The 21,386-nt window shown below is 44.6% G+C and overlaps 1 protein-coding gene across 10 annotated transcripts in view; it reads right to left on the bottom strand.

The window, feature by feature from the left end:
* The window catches only part of LOC123992636 (unconventional myosin-XVIIIa-like), a 155,443-nt gene that overhangs the window by 95,055 nt on the left and 39,002 nt on the right, over nt 1-21,386 (bottom strand). For 4 of the 10 annotated variants that reach the window (XM_046293943.1, XM_046293945.1, XM_046293944.1 and 1 more), the window contains exon 1: nt 1,892-2,045. The exons of 3 other annotated variants lie outside the window; for them this stretch is intronic. Coding sequence is in view for 1 of the 7 variants with exons in the window: in XM_046293952.1 (XP_046149908.1) it covers nt 3,110-3,121 (12 nt within the window). In the remaining 6 variants the exon portion in view is untranslated. Of the gene's footprint in view, nt 1-1,891; nt 2,046-3,109; nt 3,196-21,386 lie in introns of those variants that run through there. 3 more of the 10 variants (XM_046293947.1, XM_046293948.1, XM_046293952.1) reach the window with 2 other exon arrangements.

Genomic DNA, 21,386 nt, shown 5'->3' with positions numbered 1-21,386 from the left:
ACCAGACTGTTGAGAAGCTGCAGTGAGGCGGGTTACAGCACCTCCCTGTCCCTGTTGAGAGTATTGAATCTGTGGGTTAAGTGGGGGCCTTTACTCAAAATCACAACTGGCTGTTGCTCAAACATGGTGCCAACCAAGACAGGCCCTGTTCCCCCAGACCCCCTTCCCCATGCCCAGGCCTCCTGTCCCAAGGCCTCCTGCACCATGCCCAGGCCTCCTGTCCCAAGGCCACCTGCCTTGGGACAGGAGGGTCAGGGGGTCAGTCAGTCTGTAGCCCTGGCTCCGGCTCTCCCACAACAAGCTCTAATGTGTCTATAATAGGGGAGGTTGCTGAGGTCTGCTGTGGACACTGGGCAGGCTCGGCCAGGCAGGGGCCAGGGAGACAGGACAGGTCTTTTTTTAGGAGGAGCCACGTGGGCATAACGCCTCAGAAGCCAACTTCAGGTTGTACAGCCAGGTTGACTCTCTAGTTCCCTCTCAAAACACACACACACACACACACACACACACACACACACACACACACACACACACACACACACACACACACACACACACACACACACACACACACACACACACACACACACACACACACACACACACACACACACACACACACACACACACAACTGTACACGCATACATATAAACACTGTTTACAGAGACACACGGTAAAACATGTACAAAAACACCATCACAAACATGCACAGTGAGCCATCTAACCTGGATATAGCATGGTAACTGACACTCTCAGGCAAATGTGACTCAGCCACTGCTTTGGGAGAACACCAGTGGACTTAGCTAACAATAACAGAACAAAGCCGTATTGACAATACTGAATCAGTGCAGTAAAGAGATAGGGCTATGCCCAGAGATAATGACAATAAAAGCTGAGGAACAGACTTTAATGTCTATTTGTCACTGTGAAACATGACAACTGCCTTTGACTGACTCGGACAATAAAAGCAGAAATGTACATAGCCTGATAACAAAGCTTATTGGAAACGTGGTTTGATTTCATATGACAAGGAAGAGGGACAGTCATCTCAGGGATCTACAACTCAACCAACAGTGACAAAACATCACTGAACTTGAGTAATCACTGGTCCACTGAGAGAGTTAGAGTTAGGGCAGCCAGTTGGTGTTGACAGAGGAAACAGCACACACTCTTTCTGCATCTCAGATCCACTTTGTACTGTAGACTAGGGTCAGGCTGGTCCCCGAACAACAGAAAAGGGAAGTCAACCCACAGATGGCACCCTACACAGGAAATCGCAGGATAGCAGACCCATTTTCCACAGATGCAAACTTGGCAAACGTTGTTCTTCAATAGGTTCTCTCTCAACAGTTGGTCAGAACAGTAGAATTTCCACAAAATATAATGGGTCAGCATTGCTAATAGCATAGCTCACTATACCAAGTACCAACACACACTGAACAGTTAACGCGGCTTTTCCAACAGGGGCAAGAATCAAAAGACACAAAGGCTCCATTCAACTTCTGCCCAATCTGCCTATGAAAGCCAGTTCCAAACAGCTACCATCACAGCCTTCCTGGCAGACACACTTCTTTCACTTCTACTATTACAGAATTCTACTGGCACACATGCTAAAGCACACAGATCAAACCAAATGAACCACGTTACATTGGCTAGCACTACACCAAGGCTCAGGAAACAGGATGTAAGAATAGCTAGCTAGCATCTCCAGAGCCAAAATGGCTCCCCTTAGCTGAGCTCAGTTGCAGAGAGCGATGGCTAGCCCCTAACACTTTCAGCCCTAAAAATAGTGTTACCCATGGTACAGACGGCACACTCAGCCTACAGATTCCTCCACAGAAGACCTATTGCTTTCCCCCAACAATCATGGAACCACGGCTCCTCCTTTACCTGCTGTTTTCTGTGTAGGTGAATAGTGTAGAGTTAGGTTTGGTAGATCCAATCCTTCCCTGACCGAAATAAGCCCTTAAAACATTGCCCGGTAATGGCAATGTAACACAGAGTTAGTTGAGAGTGTGTGAAAAGGCTGAGATAGCCGACAGACTCACGTCACACAGGGCACAGGCTCGGGAGAGGAGCACCCTGATAGGCTGACTATTCTCAGAGAGACAAGGCAGGGACAGCTGTCACGATACTAGGGTCTAGGCGGTTAAAAATAGCTCCCCAGAACCAACACCGCTGCCACCATTACCTCCCCTGGTTCCCTGGCCAGCCCCCCACCCAACCCTCAAGAATTCAGGCCAACTAGCAGCCCTCTCTCTCACGACAATTGCTGTCTCCTCAATTGCTCTGTGAGGACCCCAGTCAGTATGTGTGTGTGTGTGTGTGTGTGTGTGTGTGTGTGTGTGTGTGTGTGTGTGTGTGTGTGTGTGTGTGTGTGTGTGTGTGTGTGTGTGTGTGTGTGTGTGTGTGTGTGTGTGTGTGTGTGTGTGTGTGTGTGTGTCAAACCTCTGTTGTGACTTATTTGAGGAGTGATGGATCTCTGGTAAATGTACTGTAATAAAGTGTGTTTTTTTGTTAAACAACAACAAAGACAGTCTACTCTGAGTGTGTATCCTACATACCTGAAGGTACATGTGTGTTTGTTAAACAACAACAAAAACAGTCTACTCTGAGTGTGTATCCTACATACCTGAAGGTACATGTGTGTTTGTTAAACAACAACAAAGACAGTCTACTCTGAGTGTGTATCCTACATACCTGAAGGTACATGTGTGTTTGTTAAACAACAACAAAGACAGTCTACTCTGAGTGTGTATCCTACATACCTGAAGGTACATGTGTGTTTGTTAAACAACAACAAAGACAGTCTACTCTGAGTGTGTATCCTACATACCTGAAGGTACATGTGTGTTTGTTAAACAACAACAAAGACAGTCTACTCTGAGTGTGTATCCTACATACCTGAAGATGCATGTGTGTTTGTTAAACAACAACAAAGACAGTCTACTCTGAGTGTGTATCCTACATACCTGAAGGTACATGTGTGTTTGTTAAACAACAACAAAGACAGTCTACTCTGAGTGTGTATCCTACATACCTGAAGGTACATGTGTGTTTGTTAAACAACAACAAAGACAGTCTACTCTGAGTGTGTATCCTACATACCTGAAGGTACATGTGTGTTTTGATTATGAGGGAAGCGTAGTCTTTTCTCCTGTGGTCTGCAGGTCTGTCTGAGGCTGGGAGTTGCAGAATGAAATGCGGAAGAGGAGAAACAGAGGAGAAAACCAGAAGCGCTATGACACGGGGAACAGGAAATGATACGGGGCTTGGTGCCTCCCTCACTCTCACACCAGGGAAGAAGCATGCTGTAGAGCACACTGGGTACAACATTAGGTTTGAATCCTCACACATTCTCTCTCTTTCGATGAGGGGAACTGTATTAAACAGTCAACAAGTAAACACATAGTGGTGCAGTGTCACTAAGGGAAGAGGCACAGAATACCATATTGATACAATCCAAAGGAACATAAATCAATGCTATTATCTACTCACACCCTCTTAACAAAACAAGCCCTCGGCCCACTTAATATAATATCCAAACTCCTTCTCATTATAGTACTATTCTCAATGTCATATCCCTAAACACCACTAGAGGGCAACACTTCCTATTCAAGGAAGGCCTTGTAAATGTATTCAATGCCCTCACATAGCCACTTGGGGGAGGAAGAACACTAAATATAAACCAGCCTGTATGTTGTGTGACTGCAGCAGCAGCACAAAGACAAAGAGCTGATTCTTCACCAATCATAACAAACTGCCGTCACTCTCCAGAGGAAGAGAGGAAACTAATCCCAATCATGTGCGCCACAAAAGCTTAGTAATAGTATGACACAAGGCTAGGCAGTGTGGGGAGTGAGCTGAGGGCACATCAGTGTTGTACTGTATACTGGACAGGCGTTGCCTGCAGTGCTGAGGGAGAGTGCTTCTAGAAGCTGGCCAGGGAGGTGTGGTTGGATGAAGGGTGGGAACTGCTGCTCAAGGCTGAATTTAGAACATGGAGAATAGAAATACAGTGATGTAACTGAGTTTGTGTGTGTGGTTACATGCATGCTACGTAAAATCCCAGGACATCTACAGTATTAGGACAAGCCTTCTCGTCTTGTGCACCAGTGACATGGAATAGTCTACAATCCATGCTTCATCTAGATATGTTAGTGCCACTGAATGAACTTCTCATTTTGATGTGTGTGTGTATGGGTGTGTATTAATGCATAATAACCTTATAGATTACTGGTACAGTATAGTACAGATAGACCTATCTGATTTCATGACATGAGCATTGTAACAGCAAATAGAAGTTGTTTCAGGGAACACTGATGGTGAGTGAGAGAGCGGTCTGGGAAGTGTGTCTGGTGGGTGATGTGTGTGACGGCGCTCCCATCCTGCTGTACGCATGGCAAACAGTAGGATCCAAGAGGAAATGAAGGTATGAGTTTGTCAGCTGGGAATAACAGGAATAACATGCTGCCTATGACACGCACAGAGGTGGAATGTCCAACCCCCTCGACACTCAACTGCATGGTATTCAACACAATATTCACTGTACCCACGGGGGGGGGGGGGACAATGGCCTATATTTCACAACACACATTTCATTTCAAAAACAAAATCTGGATTACATTTGATTAAAATTCCTATCAATTCAGAGAATGAATCCGTCGGTTCCCCTCACGACGAATTCCAATTCAGTTGACAGGAATGTAAAATGAATTGACCCATGCTCTGGTAACACGCACTCTCACTCTCACACACACACACACACACACACACACACACACACACACACACACACACACACACACACACACACACACACACACACACACACACACACACACACACACACACACACACACACACACACACACACACACACACACACACTACGATTTCCTCCCTAATCCCTAGTCTTCCAGGTTGATTGGTGTGTATGAACCAGGATGTGAAGAGAAGAGTGCTTCTGTAACACTGTGACCATCTGCCACTCAGGCCTGTTGACAGGAGAGCCTATCCTATCGAGGAAGGGTATTAGGGAATAACACAAGTCATCGAGGAATGAACCCTCTCAAATCAGTGCCAAACACACTAGTTTTCCAGCACTGTAGGTCAGTTGTGTAACATGGTCATAATGGTCCCTGGCTCCTAACAATGACTGACGTCCCCTGAGGGAGACACCCAGGGACTAACCTAGTTGCCTGTCATCAGACATGTCCTGGCCAGCCTCGACATGTCTCCCATCATACACAGACGAGTACAACTGAGGGCTGTGCCATATTATGGCCAAAATATTATTATTATTATTATATTATAAAATATAATATCCCAAAATGTTTCTTGTTTTTTACGGTATGGCGGTGTTTTTGGTTTTAAGGTTCTTCGTGTTTTATGAGTAGAGCATGACCCTAGGATGACAACAAATAAATTATACATGGTTTTAATGGGCTTTCTCCATTCTAATTTTATACTCAACCAAACTAGATGAAAACTAAAAGTGAAGTAGTCCAAATTGTAGAACTTGTTGTTTTAGACGGTATTGTAAAAATACATACCGTTATGTGGATCCATATCAGTATACCATTACACATCACCTCTAATCCAAGTTCTCTACCATCACACACTTTACTCATCATTCACATTACTACAGAAAGAGACACACACAAAGTCTACATAAGCCCACAAACACACGCTGTTGTTTGTTGAAGGTTTTGTCTTTAAAAGAATAGCCACAGCCAATACAGTAGTTAACTAAGGCACAATGATACCCTTTATGGTAATCAGAGGAAAAACATTAGCTCCATACACGCACACGCACACACACACACACACACACACACACACACACACACACACACACACACACACACACACACACACACACACACACACACACACACACACACACACACACACACACACACACACACACACACACACACACACACACACACACACACACACACACACACACACACTACCTTGGCAGGCTCCAGTCTATGTTGAGTGTTCTCCTGGACCATAAGGCAGGTGTTATGAAAGCTATAATATGAAACCAAGTCGGTCTTCAGCAGTCCTTATGGAGACCATGATGTTATGTTCAGAATAGAGCTCACTATCTGTCAGCTAGTCAGTCCTTATGGAGACCATGATGTTATGTTCAGAATAGAGCTCACTATCTGTCCTTATGGAGACCATGATGTTATGTTCAGAATAGAGCTCACTATCTGTCAGCTAGTCAGTCCTTATGGAGACCATGATGTTATGTTCAGAATAGAGCTCACTATCTGTCAGCTAGTCAGTCCTTATGGAGACCATGATGTTATGTTCAGAATAGAGCTCACTATCTGTCAGCTAGTCAGTCCTTATGGAGACCATGATGTTATGTTCAGAATAGAGCTCACTATCTGTCAGCTAGTCAGTCCTTATGGAGACCATGATGTTATGTTCAGAATAGAGCTCACTATCTGTCAGCTAGTCAGTCCTTATGGAGACCATGATGTTATGTTCAGAATAGAGCTCACTATCTGTCAGCTAGTCAGTCCTTATGGAGACCATGATGTTATGTTCAGAATAGAGCTCACTATCTGTCAGCTAGTCAGTCCTTATGGAGACCATGATGTTATGTTCAGAATAGAGCTCACTATCTGCCAGCTAGTCAGTCCTTATGGAGACCATGATGTTATGTTCAGAATAGAGCTCACTATCTGTCAGCTAGTCAGTCCTTATGGAGACCATGATGTTATGTTCAGAATAGAGCTCACTATCTGTCAGCTAGTCAGTCCTTATGGAGACCATGATGTTATGTTCAGAATAGAGCTCACTATCTGTCAGCTAGTCAGTCCTTATGGAGACCATGATGTTATGTTCAGAATAGAGCTCACTATCTGCCAGCTAGTCAGTCCTTATGGAGACCATGATGTTATGTTCAGAATAGAGCTCACTATCTGCCAGCTAGTCAGTCCTTATGGAGACCATGATGTTATGTTCAGAATAGAGCTCACTATCTGTCAGCTAGTCAGACAAGACCATAGAGTATCCTCCCTTGTTCAACCCCTCCCTGTAAGTCACCTAGGTTGTAATGATGCCAGCCTGGAGTAGAGGGTAACTTCTGGCTCTTGAAGGCCACTCTGGCCAGGGCAGCTTGTTTAGATAATGTATGCAAACAGCCCTCCCTCCCCATCCCTGTCTCTCCATCTCATAGTCATATTAAGAGAAGCCACCTCCTGTGTACACACACACAAACACAGACACACACAGCCTCTGGGTCCTCTCCTCTCTGGGCTCTTGGCCTCAGAGGAGAATCTATTCTTAGCAGCACTGCAGTGTACAGTACACATCCCTGGCGTGGCTAACACAGACTGATAGCATCTCTTGAACTGGGAGGAGACACACAGTCACTGACTGTCTGGGTTTCATGGATTTAACTTATGATTACAAAGCTCAGAATGACATCAGAGATAATTAAGAATGGGGGTAGAGAGGGATTTAGAGTGTGTGTGTATGTGTGTGTGTGTGTGTATCACAGAACTTGAGACAGAATGTGTGATGCGTACCTGGCATCCATTGCTCATCCCCACACAGCTCCTATGCAGCTGGACCGCCACAAGTCTGACCTTGTTTTTACCTACTGTAATGAACACAAGTGGCTATGGAGAAACAGATCAAGTGCCCACATTTTCCATCCCTTATAAGACAAGTGCTGAAGCGAACAAAAAAAACTAACGGCAACAATAGCATCATATTTTCTACATTCCAATGTATTGAGCAGTCTGTGCCCTCACTATCATAAACACAGTTGATGCCTTTGTACACTTCCCTGCTAATGTTAACCAATGTGTCTCAAATCCACATGACAACGAGTCCATTAGGAACCATATACTGTACATCAGCACCACTAATCCTTAGGAGTACACTGCATTAGAGCTGAGCCCAAATACTTCCACACAGGGCTGTATGTATGTACAGTATGTATGGGTGGGTAGTAGACAGGCAGACAGACAGACAGGCAGACAGTAGCAGACAGACAGGCAGACAGACAGGCAGACAGTAGCAAACAGGGAGGCAGACAGGCAGGCAGGCAGGCAGACAGTGGAAGACAGGCAGGCAGGCAGACAGTGGCAGACAGGCAGGCAGACAGACAGTGGCAGACAGGCAGGCAGGCAGACAGTGGCAGACAGGCAGGCAGGCAGACAGTAGCAAACAGGGAGGCAGACAGTGGCAGACAGGCAGGCAGACAGACAGTGGCAGACAGGCAGGAAGGCAGACAGTGGAAGACAGGCAGGCAGTGGCAGACAGTGGCAGACAGGCAGTGGCAGACAGGCAGTGGCAGACAGGCAGTGGCAGACAGTGGCAGACAGGCAGTGGCAGACAGGCAGGAAGGCAGACAGTGGAAGACAGTGGAAGACAGGCAGGCAGTGGCAGACAGTGGCAGACAGGCAGTGGCAGACAAGCAGACAGAGGCTGACATCTGGTGAAACTTTGTTGCAGAGTGCTGCATAGAGAGAGACCACGCCTGACTGGGCTCAAGTCGCCATATCTCCACTGTGATCCAGGGTGGAAGATCTAGGTCACTGTCTCACACACACACACACACACACACACACACACACACACACACACACACACACACACACACACACACACACACACACACACACACACACACACACACACACACACACACACACACACACACACACACACACACACACACACACACACACACAAGACACAGTTATTCACTCACATACTAAAGACACAGTTATTCACTCACATACTAAAGAGGCACACACACACACAAACCAGTCCTAACCCCCTCCTCACAAAAGGAAGCCAGGCGAGCACACAACAAGGCTCTTAGCCCGCCATTGTGAACACACCAAGCCTGATCAGAGCAGGAAGGGTCAGAGAGGGCAAAGGCAAGCAAGCCATTACACAACCTTGGCATTTAACCCTATATATACAGAGGTTAAATATATTCATGACACTTCATTTGTTTGATATGCAACCAGAGAAGCCATGGGCTATATTCTTTTAAAACTGGTAATTGACGTCTGAGATACCCAGTCAAGTCAAAGAATATATTGTTCAGTAAGTAAAGTAGCCTATAGTATTATACTGCCCTCTAGTCTAGGAGAATAGTATAGAACAGGTGTTTAGAACACACAAAGTCAATGAGAACTTTCACCAGACTAGTGCTCCTCAGTTGGAGATAAATCTCACTTCACATGGCCTGGTCAGCCGGGTGATCGACTGGTCGATCTCCAAAGCATTCCTAGTCAATCACCAAACATTTCAGTGAAGGAAAAAAAACTCAATGTATCGTTTTGCCCTGTTGGCGATAGGTGCACTTGATTCAACAGCACTAGCGCCGGGAAGGCAAACTGTTGCCATTTTGAACCATTTCATGTGTCTGAAGGTAGAACTCCGCCTACCTGGCAGGCCCGCTGGCCAATCAGATAGCTCAGATCACAGCGTCTGCACGGTTTCCTCGAGCCATAGACTGTAAAAATAAGCCCCTAACACAGCAAAGTTGATACTGTGAGATTTCAAAACATTTAAAACCGGACTAGAAAGAGACTCAACGGATACAGCAAACAGCTGCTGTTTTTATCAGTAAATTCATGTTTAAGTTGTTGTTCAGCACTGTCAACACTTTGTTCAACCCTTTTATAAGTCATAAAACGTATGTTATATCCACATCCACTCACACTACAACCAGTACTGCAGCTGTAATGACTGACTACAGCCAAGTGTTCCCATAAGCTTGTGTTGTTATTATCGGCTTGTGTCTTTTTTAATATCGTGGAAAATTTCACTTTCTCTGGTCATAGGAGTAACAACGTGAATTGGTGCATGAGACAGAAATAATGCAGTGCGACTTGAGTTTCGCCATCAGCTGGAAGACTGTTCCTTTTTTCTCAGCGGATGGAGGGGCGAGCGAAGGGACTATGAGTCGGGTAAGAGGCAGTTTCACTGCTACTCCCTCCCCTCAGACTGACCATCAGATGCTGGCCATCAGTCCAGTAAATAAATTATACACAACAAAAATATAAACAAAACATGTAAAGTGTTGGTCCCATGTTTCATGAGCAGGAATAAAATATCCTAGAAATATTCCATTGGCACAAAAAACGTATTTCTCTCAAATTTTGTGCACAAATTGGTTTACATCCCTGTTAGTGAACATTTCTAATTTTCCAACATAATCCATGCACCTGACAGGTGTGGCCTAGCAAGAAGCTGATAAAACAGCATGATCATTACACAGTTGCACCTTGTGCTCTCCCTTGCCCAACCATGTGAAATCCGTAAATTAGGGCCTAATGAACTTATTTCAAGTGACTGATTTCCTTATATGATCTGTAACTCAATAAAATCATTGAATTTATTGCATTTATATTTTTGTTCAGTATATTTATATTTATTTATTATGCTCACTCAGCTGTGCCTCACAAGTAATACAACACATTATAAGTCTGATCGTATGTGTGATCATACCTACATGTTATTAAAATATAATTTCAAAATGGTCTGAGAAGAACACCATTGTCAGGGCAATTCAAGCATAGCCTACTGTACAAAACTCAGTGCTACAGAACTGTTTTTAATTGGTTAATGTTGCATAGGCTTATGTTTTTTAAGAATGTTTAAAAACAATCTGAGCGGTAGATCTCTAACCAATGAGATTGGCCAGGTCAGTTACAGCTAGGCTATAGGTCAGGTCAGTTACAGCTAGGCGATAGGCCAGGTCAGTCACAGATAGGCTATTGGCCAGGTCAGTTACAGCTAGGCTATAGGCCAGATCAGTTACAGCTAGGCTATAAGCCAGGTCAGTCACAGATAGGCTATAGGCCAGGTCAGTCACAGATAGGCTATAGGCCAGGTCAGTCACAGCTAGACTATAGGCCAGATCAGTTACAGCTAGGCGATAGGCCAGGTCAGTCACAGATAGGCTATAGGCCAGATCAGTCACAGCTAGACTATAGGCCAGGTCAGTCACAGCTAGGCGATAGGCCAGATCAGTTACAGCTAGGCTATAAGCCAGGTCAGTCACAGATAGACTATAAGCCAGGTCAATCACAGCTAGGCTATAGGCCAGGTCAATCACAGCTAGACTATAGGCCAGGTCAATCACAGCTAGGCTATAGGCCAGGTCAGTCACAGCTAGGCTATAGGCCAGGTCAATCACAGCTAGGCTACAGGCCAGGTCAATCACAGCTAGGCTACAGGCCAGGTCAGTCACAGCTAGGCTATAGGCCAGGTCAATCACAGCTAGGCTATAGGCCAGGTCAATCACAGCTAGGCTATAGGCCAGGTCAATCACAGCTAGGCTATAGGCCAGGTCAGTCACAGCTAGGCTATAGGCCAGGTCAACCACAGCTAGGCTATAGGCCAGGTCAATCACAGCTAGGCTACAGGCCAGGTCAATCACAGCTAGGCTATAGGCCAGGTCAGGGCTGACGTCAGTAGACACAGCTGTGTTCAGCTGTTAGCAGAAGGGTTGCACACACACAGTACTACAGAACACACATACAAGAACGCTCGCTTCCATTCTTCCTACCTCCCCATCCTCTCCTCCTCCCCCTCTCATCTCTCCTCCCCTCTATAGCCCTTCCTTCTGGGTAGAGGCACTGCAATGCCACAATCGCTGCTTGTTTCCATGGCAGCCAGGACAGGCAGGCTAATTCTATGTGGCTGCTGTTGTAATCTCTGTGGAATGTGGCCTTTGACCTCTGACCCTGTGTGTCAGGGGAGAAGTTCTATAGGGTCACGAGCACATCAACAGCCAATCACATTCTGCTCTGTCAGCTGGGATGGGTTGTGCTGGGGTGGCCGCTCAATAACTAGATGAATGAGCAACATAGATCAGGGGTTGGGGAGGGTGAGAGGGCACAACATCAATATCTTTTAACATGGCCAAGCCCTCAGGCCAGTTATGCGCTTGTAAATTTAAATTCCAGCTCTGCCTGCATACACTAAACATATAGGCACAGTATAGTTTAGGGCAGACTGTTTTACAATGTGTAATAACACAGTCAATAATTACTGTCAATAGTAATAATGTGTCATCATAACAATCTAATGTGTGTGTAATGATCATTGGACATCAGTCTTACTGACAGAATGTAATATAGTATGTAATAATGGGTGTACATTTGGGTTAGAACCATGTGACAGGTTACAGTGTCTGTGATCAAGCAGAGTGAGGCTACAGAGACCTTTAAAAGCTCCTTTTCTCAATTTCCCTCACATGTTGTTGTTTATGATTATTAGGAATGTGCACACATACGGTCCCAAGTCAGGTTACAACTATAGATTGAAAAAGCCAGAGTCTTCCTGTGTCCTGTATAGTGGTCAGTGATGGACTTTGGTGATTGTAATAAGATTGTTCAGCTTAGCTGTGTGTTGGGCCACAGTGATTAGCTTTACAGTCTCTAGGTTTGTTAAGTTTAGTAGGGAAATATTCAACTGGGAGATGGGGAGAAAATGAGAGGGAGTGTGACGGTATGAACACACTCACATAGACCAACATGTGTGCACACACAGGCACTCACACACTAACATTCATAACAGGCACACACACGCATCACAAATAAAGCTGGGGGCAAAGAGTATCTCCACCTCACTGGGACAACTCTGTGCTCAAGCTGCCTCATCAGACAGGTCCCAGGGGTGAGTAAACACGCACAAACACACAAACACACAAACACACAAACACACACACTGCATGTGTCTGATGGTCAAAGTCCCATAACAAATCCATTGTCATTTGTTGATCCTGTCTGGAGCTGTGCAGATCATGCACCTCACAATAAGAAGCGGATGAATATTGGACACCCTAGCAGCACATGAGCAGTTGCTTACGTAATATTTCCCCACACACAGAGCCCAGACGTCATTACGGGAGTTGTCCTTAGGATTAGTCACTCAGAGATGTTAGCCTGACATTACATTACAGCGTCTAACAGGATGTCACTCAGAGATGTTAGCCTGACATTACATTACAGCGTTTAACAGGATGTCACTCAGAGATGTTAACCTGACATTACATAAAAGCATCTTAACAGCATGTCACTCAGAGATGTTAGCCTGACATTACATTACAGTGTTTAACAGGATGTCACTCAGAGATGTTAGCCTGACATTACATTACAGTGTTTAACAGGATGTCACTCAGAGATGTTAGCCTGACATTACATTACAGCGTTTAACAGGATGTCACTCAGTGATGTTAACCTGACATTACATAAAAGCATCTAACAGCATGTCACTCAGAGATGTTAGCCTGACATTACATTACAGCGTTTAACAGGATGTCACTCAGAGATGTTAACCTGACATTACATTACAGCATCTAACAGGATGTCACTCAGAGATGTTAACCTGACATTACATTACAGCGTTTAACAGGATGTCACTCAGAGATGTTAACCTGACATTACATTACAGCATCTAACAGGATGTCACTCAGAGATGTTAACCTGACATTACATTACAGCGTTTAACAGGATGTCACTCAGAGATGTTAACCTGACATTACATTACAGCATCTAACAGGATGTCACTCAGAGATGTTAACCTGACATTACATTACAGCGTCTAACAGGATGTCACTCAGAGATGTTAGCCTGACATTACATTACATTAACAGGATGTCACTCAGAGATGTTAACCTGACATCTATCAGGATGTCACTCAGAGATGTTAGCCTGACATTACATTACAGCGTCTAACAGGATGTCACTCAAAGATGTTAGCCTGACATTACATTACAGCGTCTAACAGGATGTCACTCAGAGATGTTAGATGCTGTTATGTAATGTCAGGCTAACAGCATGTCACTCAGAGATGTTAGCCTGACATTACATTAGGGAGTCTAACAGAATTACATTGATTGACTGCCCTGTGCTGCTCACACACACACACGCACACGCACACGCACACACACACAACCTCAGTCCCCTCCGGCCACCGTAATATCCGCTCAGATTGTAAACAGTGGCCTGGTCCCAACAAGGGCTTCTGTTACTGTAGAGCAGGTCTTCCCAGTAGACGGCCCGGCCCGCAGGGCAAACTCAGAACACAGGTCATTTTATTTGGCCCTCCTAAGATGTTTTAGATTTTTTCAATCATAAAAAATATATTATAATAATTTTCATGTTGGAAATAAGACTGTAAAATGACCAGGAAATCAGATCCGAGTGATTTTAATTGAGGAAATCTGTTACCAAGTATTCCCACGCATAAATGGCGCCGGAGATGATGGCTGACGTTTTACGTGCTCCTAACCAACTGTGTTTGTAACTTATTCTGTACATAATGTTGCTGCTACCATCTCTTATGACCGAAAATAACTTCTGGACATCAGAACAGCGATTACTCAAGAGTCGTGGCTGAACGAAGACATTATCAACATGCAGCTGGCTGGTTATATGCTATATCGGCAGGATAGAACAGCGGCATCTGGTAAGACAAGGGGGGCGGACTATGTATATTTGTAAACAACAGCTGGTGCACGATATCTAAGGAAGTATCAAGGTTTTGCGCGCCTGAGGTAGAGTCTCATGATAAGCTGTAGACCACACTATCTACCTAGAGAGTTTTCATCTGTATTTTTCATAGCTGTCTAGGGTTGCAAAGGGTCGGAATCTTTCCGGTAAATTTACGGAAATATTCTATTGGAAGTTAAGCCCTGGAATTTGGGGAATTTTGCATAAATTCATCAAAAAAAGTTAGCTTATAACAGTGAAACTTTTTTTGTGGGATACACAAGGCAATTCTAGGTCTTGTGGCATATTTTGGTTAAACTATCCCCAATTCAATGGAAATGCAACCCTCTGCATGCACAGTGTACTCTTCCATCACATGTACAGCTGTTTCTCAAGATCTTGCACACTAACGAGATGCTATTGAGCCTACACTATTACACTGTCTGAGCCAAGGACTACAAGCTTTCTGGTAAGTTTTGATTACAATACTGGGTGGGGTGAATATATTTTATATGAAATACATTATTTTTTGTTAACTAGTAAATAGTAGCCTACAGCAAAGTGTGTTTAAATAACATGTTAACAATTTCTACTAGTTAGTTTTTACCATGTGGGTTTTAGCTTGCTTGAGCCTGCTAACTGAGGAGTGTTAACTTCTTGGTGACAGGGGGCAGTATTTTCACATCCGGATGAAATGCATGCCCAAATTCAACTGTCTGCTAATCATCCCCAGAATATAAGATATGCATATTATTAGTCGATGTGGATAGAAAACACTCTGAAGTTTCTAAAACTGTTTGAATCATGTCAGATTTTTTTGTTGAAGTCACTCTCTTTTCAATGGGTTTTCATTGGAAATGCAAATTTCTAAGGGACCTTCTTGCAGTTCCTACTGCTTCCACTGGATGTCACCAGTCTTTAGAAATTGGTTGAGGTTTTTCCTTTGTGTAATGACGAAGTAGCCCTGTTCAAAACGAGGGTCACTTCACACCAAAGCAGTAACCCTGTTCAAAACGAGGGGCACTTCACACCAAAGCAATACAAGGGTTGAAAAAAACTCAAGACCACCTTTACTCCACACTCAGAGACATATACAAAGCTCTCCCTCGTCCTCCATTTGGCAAATCTTCTATCCTCCTGATTCCTGCTTACAAGCAAAAATTAAAGCAGGAAGCACCAGTGACTCTGTCAATAAAAAAGTGGTCAGATGACGCAGATGCTAAGCTACAGGACTGTTTTGCTAGCCATGCCACATGTTCCGGGATTCCTCCAATGGCATTGGGGAGTACACCACATCAGTCATTGGCTTCATCAATAAGTGCATCGATGACATCGTCCCCACAGTGACTGAATCTACATACACCAACCAGAAGCCATAGATTACAGGCAACAGCCGCACTGAGCTAAAGGCTAGAGCTGCCACTTTCAAGGAGCGGGACTCTAACCCGGAAGCTTATAAGAAATCCCGCCTTTCCCTCCGACGAACCATCAAACATGCAAAGCGTCAATACATGACTGAGATCGAATCGTACTACACCAGCTCCAACGCACGTCGGAAGTGGCAGGACTTGCAAACCATTGCAAACTACAAAGGGAAGCACAGTCAAGAGCTGCCCAGTGACACAAGCCTACCAGACGAACTAAACTACTTCTATGCTCGCTTCGAGGCAAATAACACTGAAACATGCATGATTCAGGACAACTTTGTGATCCCGCACTCCGCAGCCGATGTGATTAAGACCTTTAAACAAGTCAACATTCACGAGGCCGCAGGGCCAGATGGATTACCAGGACGTGTACTGTGAGCATGCGCTGACCAACTGGCAGGTGTCTTCACTGACATTTTCAACCTCTTCCTGTCCGAGTCTGTAATACCAACATGTTTTAAGCAGACCACCATAGTCCTGCCTAAATGACTACTGACCAGTAGCACTCACTGTAGCCATGAAATGCTTTTAAAGGCTGGTCATGGCTCACAACACCATTATCTCAGCTAACCACGGTTTATGGTCATCAGCTATCCTTTAGCTTGAAAATCTATCGCCAGTTTTGTACGGCGCAGCGCGGCTTGGAACGGAACATAGCGGACCAATTTTTCTCTCCATGTCCCTGGATTTCAACCGCTAACTCTGGACATTCATACCGGGATTTCACAGCTAGCTAGCTGCTATCCGTGTGACTATCGGCTTTTGCACATCAATTATTCCGGAGCTAGCCAGCTGAAGAGTTCCATCAATCACTCCTGGGCTACAATCACCTATCCGGACCCGTTTTACTGCCTACGCGGAGCCCCACCGGGCCTTCACAACTGGACTGTCGAGGTTACCTACCCGAAGGAGTTATCCGGCTGGCTCCTCCGTCGCGACGTTACCTGAACCCCCATCTGCGGCCCGCTAACCGTTAGCTGTCTTATCGGCTGCTATCTGAATAGACAATCGGACAATTTATTTATTTTTATTATTATTTATTTTTTTCTTCTTGGGCCTCTATAACTATATCTATTGTTTTTGTTGTTGTTGTGTGATTTGGATTAATCCCCTCTACCACACGGAACCCCACTAATCTACTGACGGAACACAAGAGGTGGCTAATAACAGACCTCCATCCTATGCTAGCTTGCTACCGATGGCCTGGCTAGCTGTCTAAATCGCCGTGACCCCCAACCAACCTCTCTACTCACTGGACCCTTTTGATCACTCGACTAAGCATGCCTCTCCTTAATGTCAATATGTCTTGTCCATTGCTGTTCTGGTTAGTGTTTATTGGCTTATTTCACTGTAGAGCCTCTAGTCCTGCTCACTATACCTTATCCAACCTATTAGTTCCACCACCCACACATGCAATGACATCTCCTGGTTTCAATTATGTTTCTAGAGACAATATCTCTCTCTTCATCACTCAATACCTAGGTTTACCTCCACTGTATTCACATCCTACCATACCTTTGTCTGTACATTATACCTTGATGCTATTTTATCGCCCCCAGAAACCTCCTTTTACACTCTGTTCCAGACGTTCGACCAATTTTTATTGCTTTTAGCCGCACCCTTATTCTACTCCTCCTCTGTTCCCCTGGTGATGTAGAGGTGAATCCAGGCTCTGCAGTGCCTAGCTCCACTCCTATTCCCCAGGCGCTCTCTTTTGACGACTTCTGTAACCGTAATAGCCTTGGTTTCATGCATGTTAACATTAGAAGCCTCCTCCCTAAGTATGTTCTATTCACTGCTTTAGCACACTCTGCCAACCCGGATGTTCTAGCTGTATCTGAATCCTGGCTTAGGAAGACCACCAAAAATTCTGAAATGTTAATCCCAAACTACAACATTTTCAGACAACATAGAACTGCCAAAGGGGGCGGTGTTGCAATCTACTGCAAAGATAGCCTGCAGATTTCTGTCCTACTATCCAGGTCTGTACCCAAACAATTTGAACTTCTACTTTTAAAAATCCACCTCTCTAAAAACAAGTCTCTCACCGTTGCCGCCTGCTATAGACCACCCTCTGCCCCCAGCTGTGCTCTGGACACCATATGTGAAATGATTGCCCCCCATCCATCTTCAGAGCTCGTGCTGCTAGGCGACCTAAAGTGGAACATGCTTAACACCCCAGCCATCCTACAATCTAAATTTGATGCCCTCAATCTCACACAAATTATCAATGAACCTACCAGGTACCTCCCCAAAGCCTTAAACAAGAGCACCCTCATAGATATCATCCTAACCAACTTGCCCTCTAAATACACCTCTGCTGTCTTCAACCAAGATCTCAGCGATCACTGCCTCAGCGATCACTGACCTCCACTCATCACTGTCAAACGCTTCCTGAAACACTTCAGCGAGCAGGCCTTTCTAATCGACCTGGCCGGGGTATCCTGGAAGTATATTGATCTCATCCCGTCAGTAGAGGATGCCTGGATATTTTTTTTAAATGCCTTCTTTACCATCTTAAATAAACATGCCCCATTCAAGAAATTTAGAACCAGGAACAGATATAGCCCTTGGTTCTCCCCAGACCTGACTGCCCTTAACCAACACAAAAAGAATCTATGGCGTTCTGCATTAGCATCGAACAGCCCCCGTGATATGCAGCTGTTCAGGGAAGCTAGAAACCATTATACACAGGCAGTTAGAAAAACCAAGGCTAGCTTTTTCAAGCAGAAATTTGCTTCCTGCAACACTAACTCAAAAAAGTACTGGGACACTGTAAAGTCCATGGAGAATAAGAACACCTCCTCCCAACTGCTCACTGCACTGAAGATAGGAAACACTGTCACCACTGATAAATATACCATAATTGAGAATTTCAATACGCATTTTTCTACGGCTGGCCATGCTTTCCACCTGGCTACTCCTACCCCGGTCAACAGCACTGCACCCCCCACAGCAACTCGCCCAAGCCTTTCCCATTTCTCCTTCTCCCAAATCCGTTCAGCTGATGTTCAGAAAGAGCTGCAAAATCTGGACCCCTACAAATCAGCCGGGCTAGACAATCTGGACCCTTTCTTTCTAAAAACTTATCTGCCGAAATTGTTGCCACCCCTATTAATAGCCTGTTCAACCTCTCTTTCGTTTCGTCTGAGATTCCCAAAGATTGGAAAGCAGCTGCGGTCATCCCCCTCTTCAAAGGGGGGGACACTCTTGACCCAAACTGCTACAGACCTATATCTATCCTACCATGCCTTTCTAAGGTTTTCGAAAGCCAAGTCAACAAACAGATTACCGACCATTTCGAATCTCACCATACCTTCTCTGCTATGCAATCTGGTTTCAGAGCTGGTCATGGGTGCACCTCAGCCACGCTCAAGGTCCTAAACGATATCTTAACCGCCATCAATAAGAAACATTACTGTGCAGCCGTATTCATTGATCTGGCAAGGCTTTCGACTCTGTCAATCACCACATCCTCATCGGCAGACTCGACAGCCTTGGTTTCTCAAATGATTGCCTCGCCTGGTTCACCAACTACTTCTCTGATAGAGTTCAGTGTGTCAAATCGGAGGGTCTGCTGTCCGGACCTCTGGCAGTCTCTATGGGGGTGCCACAGGGTTCAATTCTTGGACCGACTCTCTTCTCTGTATACATCAATGAGGTCGCTCTTGCTGCTGGTGAGTCACTGATCCACCTCTACGCAGACGACAGCATTCTGTATACTTCTGGCCCTTTTTTGGACACTGTGTTAACAACCCTCCAGGCAAGCTTCAGTGCCATACAACTCTCCTTCCGTGGCCTCCAATTGCTCTTAAATACAAGTAAAACTAAATGCATGCTCTTCAACCGATCGCTACCTGCACCTGCCCAACATCACTACTCTGAACGGCTCTGACTTAGAATACGTGGACAACTACAAATACTTAGGTGTCTGGTTAGACTGTAAACTCTCCTTCCAGACCCATATCAAACATCTCCAATCCAAAGTTAAATCTAGAATTGGCTTCCTATTTAGCAACAAAGCATCCTTCACTCATGCTGCCAAACATACCCTTGTAAAACTGACCATCCTACCAATCCTCAACTTTGGCGATGTCATTTACAAAATAGCCTCCAATACCCTACTCAACAAATTGGATGCAGTCTATCACAGTGACAATCCGTTTTGTCACCAAAGCCCCATATACTACCCACCATTGCGACCTGTACGCTCTCGTTGGCTGGCCCTCGCTTCATACTCGTCGCCAAACCCACTGGCTCCATGTCCTCTACAAGACCCTGCTAGGTAAAGTCCCCCCTTATCTCAGCTCGCTGGTCACCATAGCATGTCCCACCTGTAGCACACGCTCCAGCAGGTATATCTCTCTAGTCACCCCCAAAACCAATTCTTTCTTTGGTCGCCTCTCCTTCCAGTTCTCTGCTGCCAATGACTGGAAAGAACTACAAAAATCTCTGAAACTGGAAACACTTATCTCCCTCACTAGCTTTAAGCACAAACTGTCAGAGCAGCTCACAGATTACTGCACATGTACATAGCCCACCTATAATTTAGCCCAAACAACTACCTCTTTCCCTACTGTATTTAATTTATTTATTTATTTTGCTCCTTTGCACCCCATTATTTTTATTTCTACTTTGCATATATTGTATATATATATATATATATATTTTTTTTTTTTTATTTTTTTTTTGCACCGCTTTAAATAGGCAAGTCAGTTAAGAACACATTCTTATTTTCAATGACGGCCTAGGAACGGTGGGTTAACTGCCGGCAGAACGACAGATTTTTACCTTGTCAGCTCGGGATTCAATCTTGCAACCTTACGGTTAACTAGTCCAACGCTCTAACCACCTGCCTTACATTGCACTCCACGAGGAGCCTGCCTGTTACATGAATGCAGTAAGAAACCACGGTAAGTTGCTAGCTAGCATTAAACGTATCTTATAAAAAAACAATCAATTAATCAATCATAATCACTAGTTAACGACACATGGTTGATGATATTACTAGTTTATCTAGCGTGTCCTGCGTTGTATATAATAGATGCGGTGCGCATTCGTGAAAAAGGACTGTTGTTGCTCCAATGTGTACCTAACCATAAACATCAAAGCCTTTCTTAAAATCAATACACAGAAGTATATATTTCTAAACCTGCATATTTAGCTAAAAGAAATCCAGGTTAGCAGGCAATATTAACCAGGTGAAATTGTGTCAATTCTCTTGCGTTCATTGCACGCAGAGTTAGGGTATATGCAACAGTTTGGGCCGTCTGGCTCGTTGCGAACTAATTTGTCAGAATTTTACGTGATTATGACATAACATTGAAGATTGTGCAATGTAACAGGAATATTTAGACTTATGGATGCCACCCATTAGATAAAATACGGAACGGTTCCGTATATCACTGAAAGGAAAAACGTTTTGTTTTCGAGATTATAGTTTCCGGATTCGACCATATTAAT

This window comes from Oncorhynchus gorbuscha, linkage group LG13, assembly GCF_021184085.1.
Source record: "Oncorhynchus gorbuscha isolate QuinsamMale2020 ecotype Even-year linkage group LG13, OgorEven_v1.0, whole genome shotgun sequence".
Lineage (NCBI taxonomy): Eukaryota > Metazoa > Chordata > Actinopteri > Salmoniformes > Salmonidae > Oncorhynchus > Oncorhynchus gorbuscha.
The sequence above is the reverse complement of the archived record's forward strand: the minus strand, read 5'-3'. Positions and strand labels throughout refer to the sequence as shown.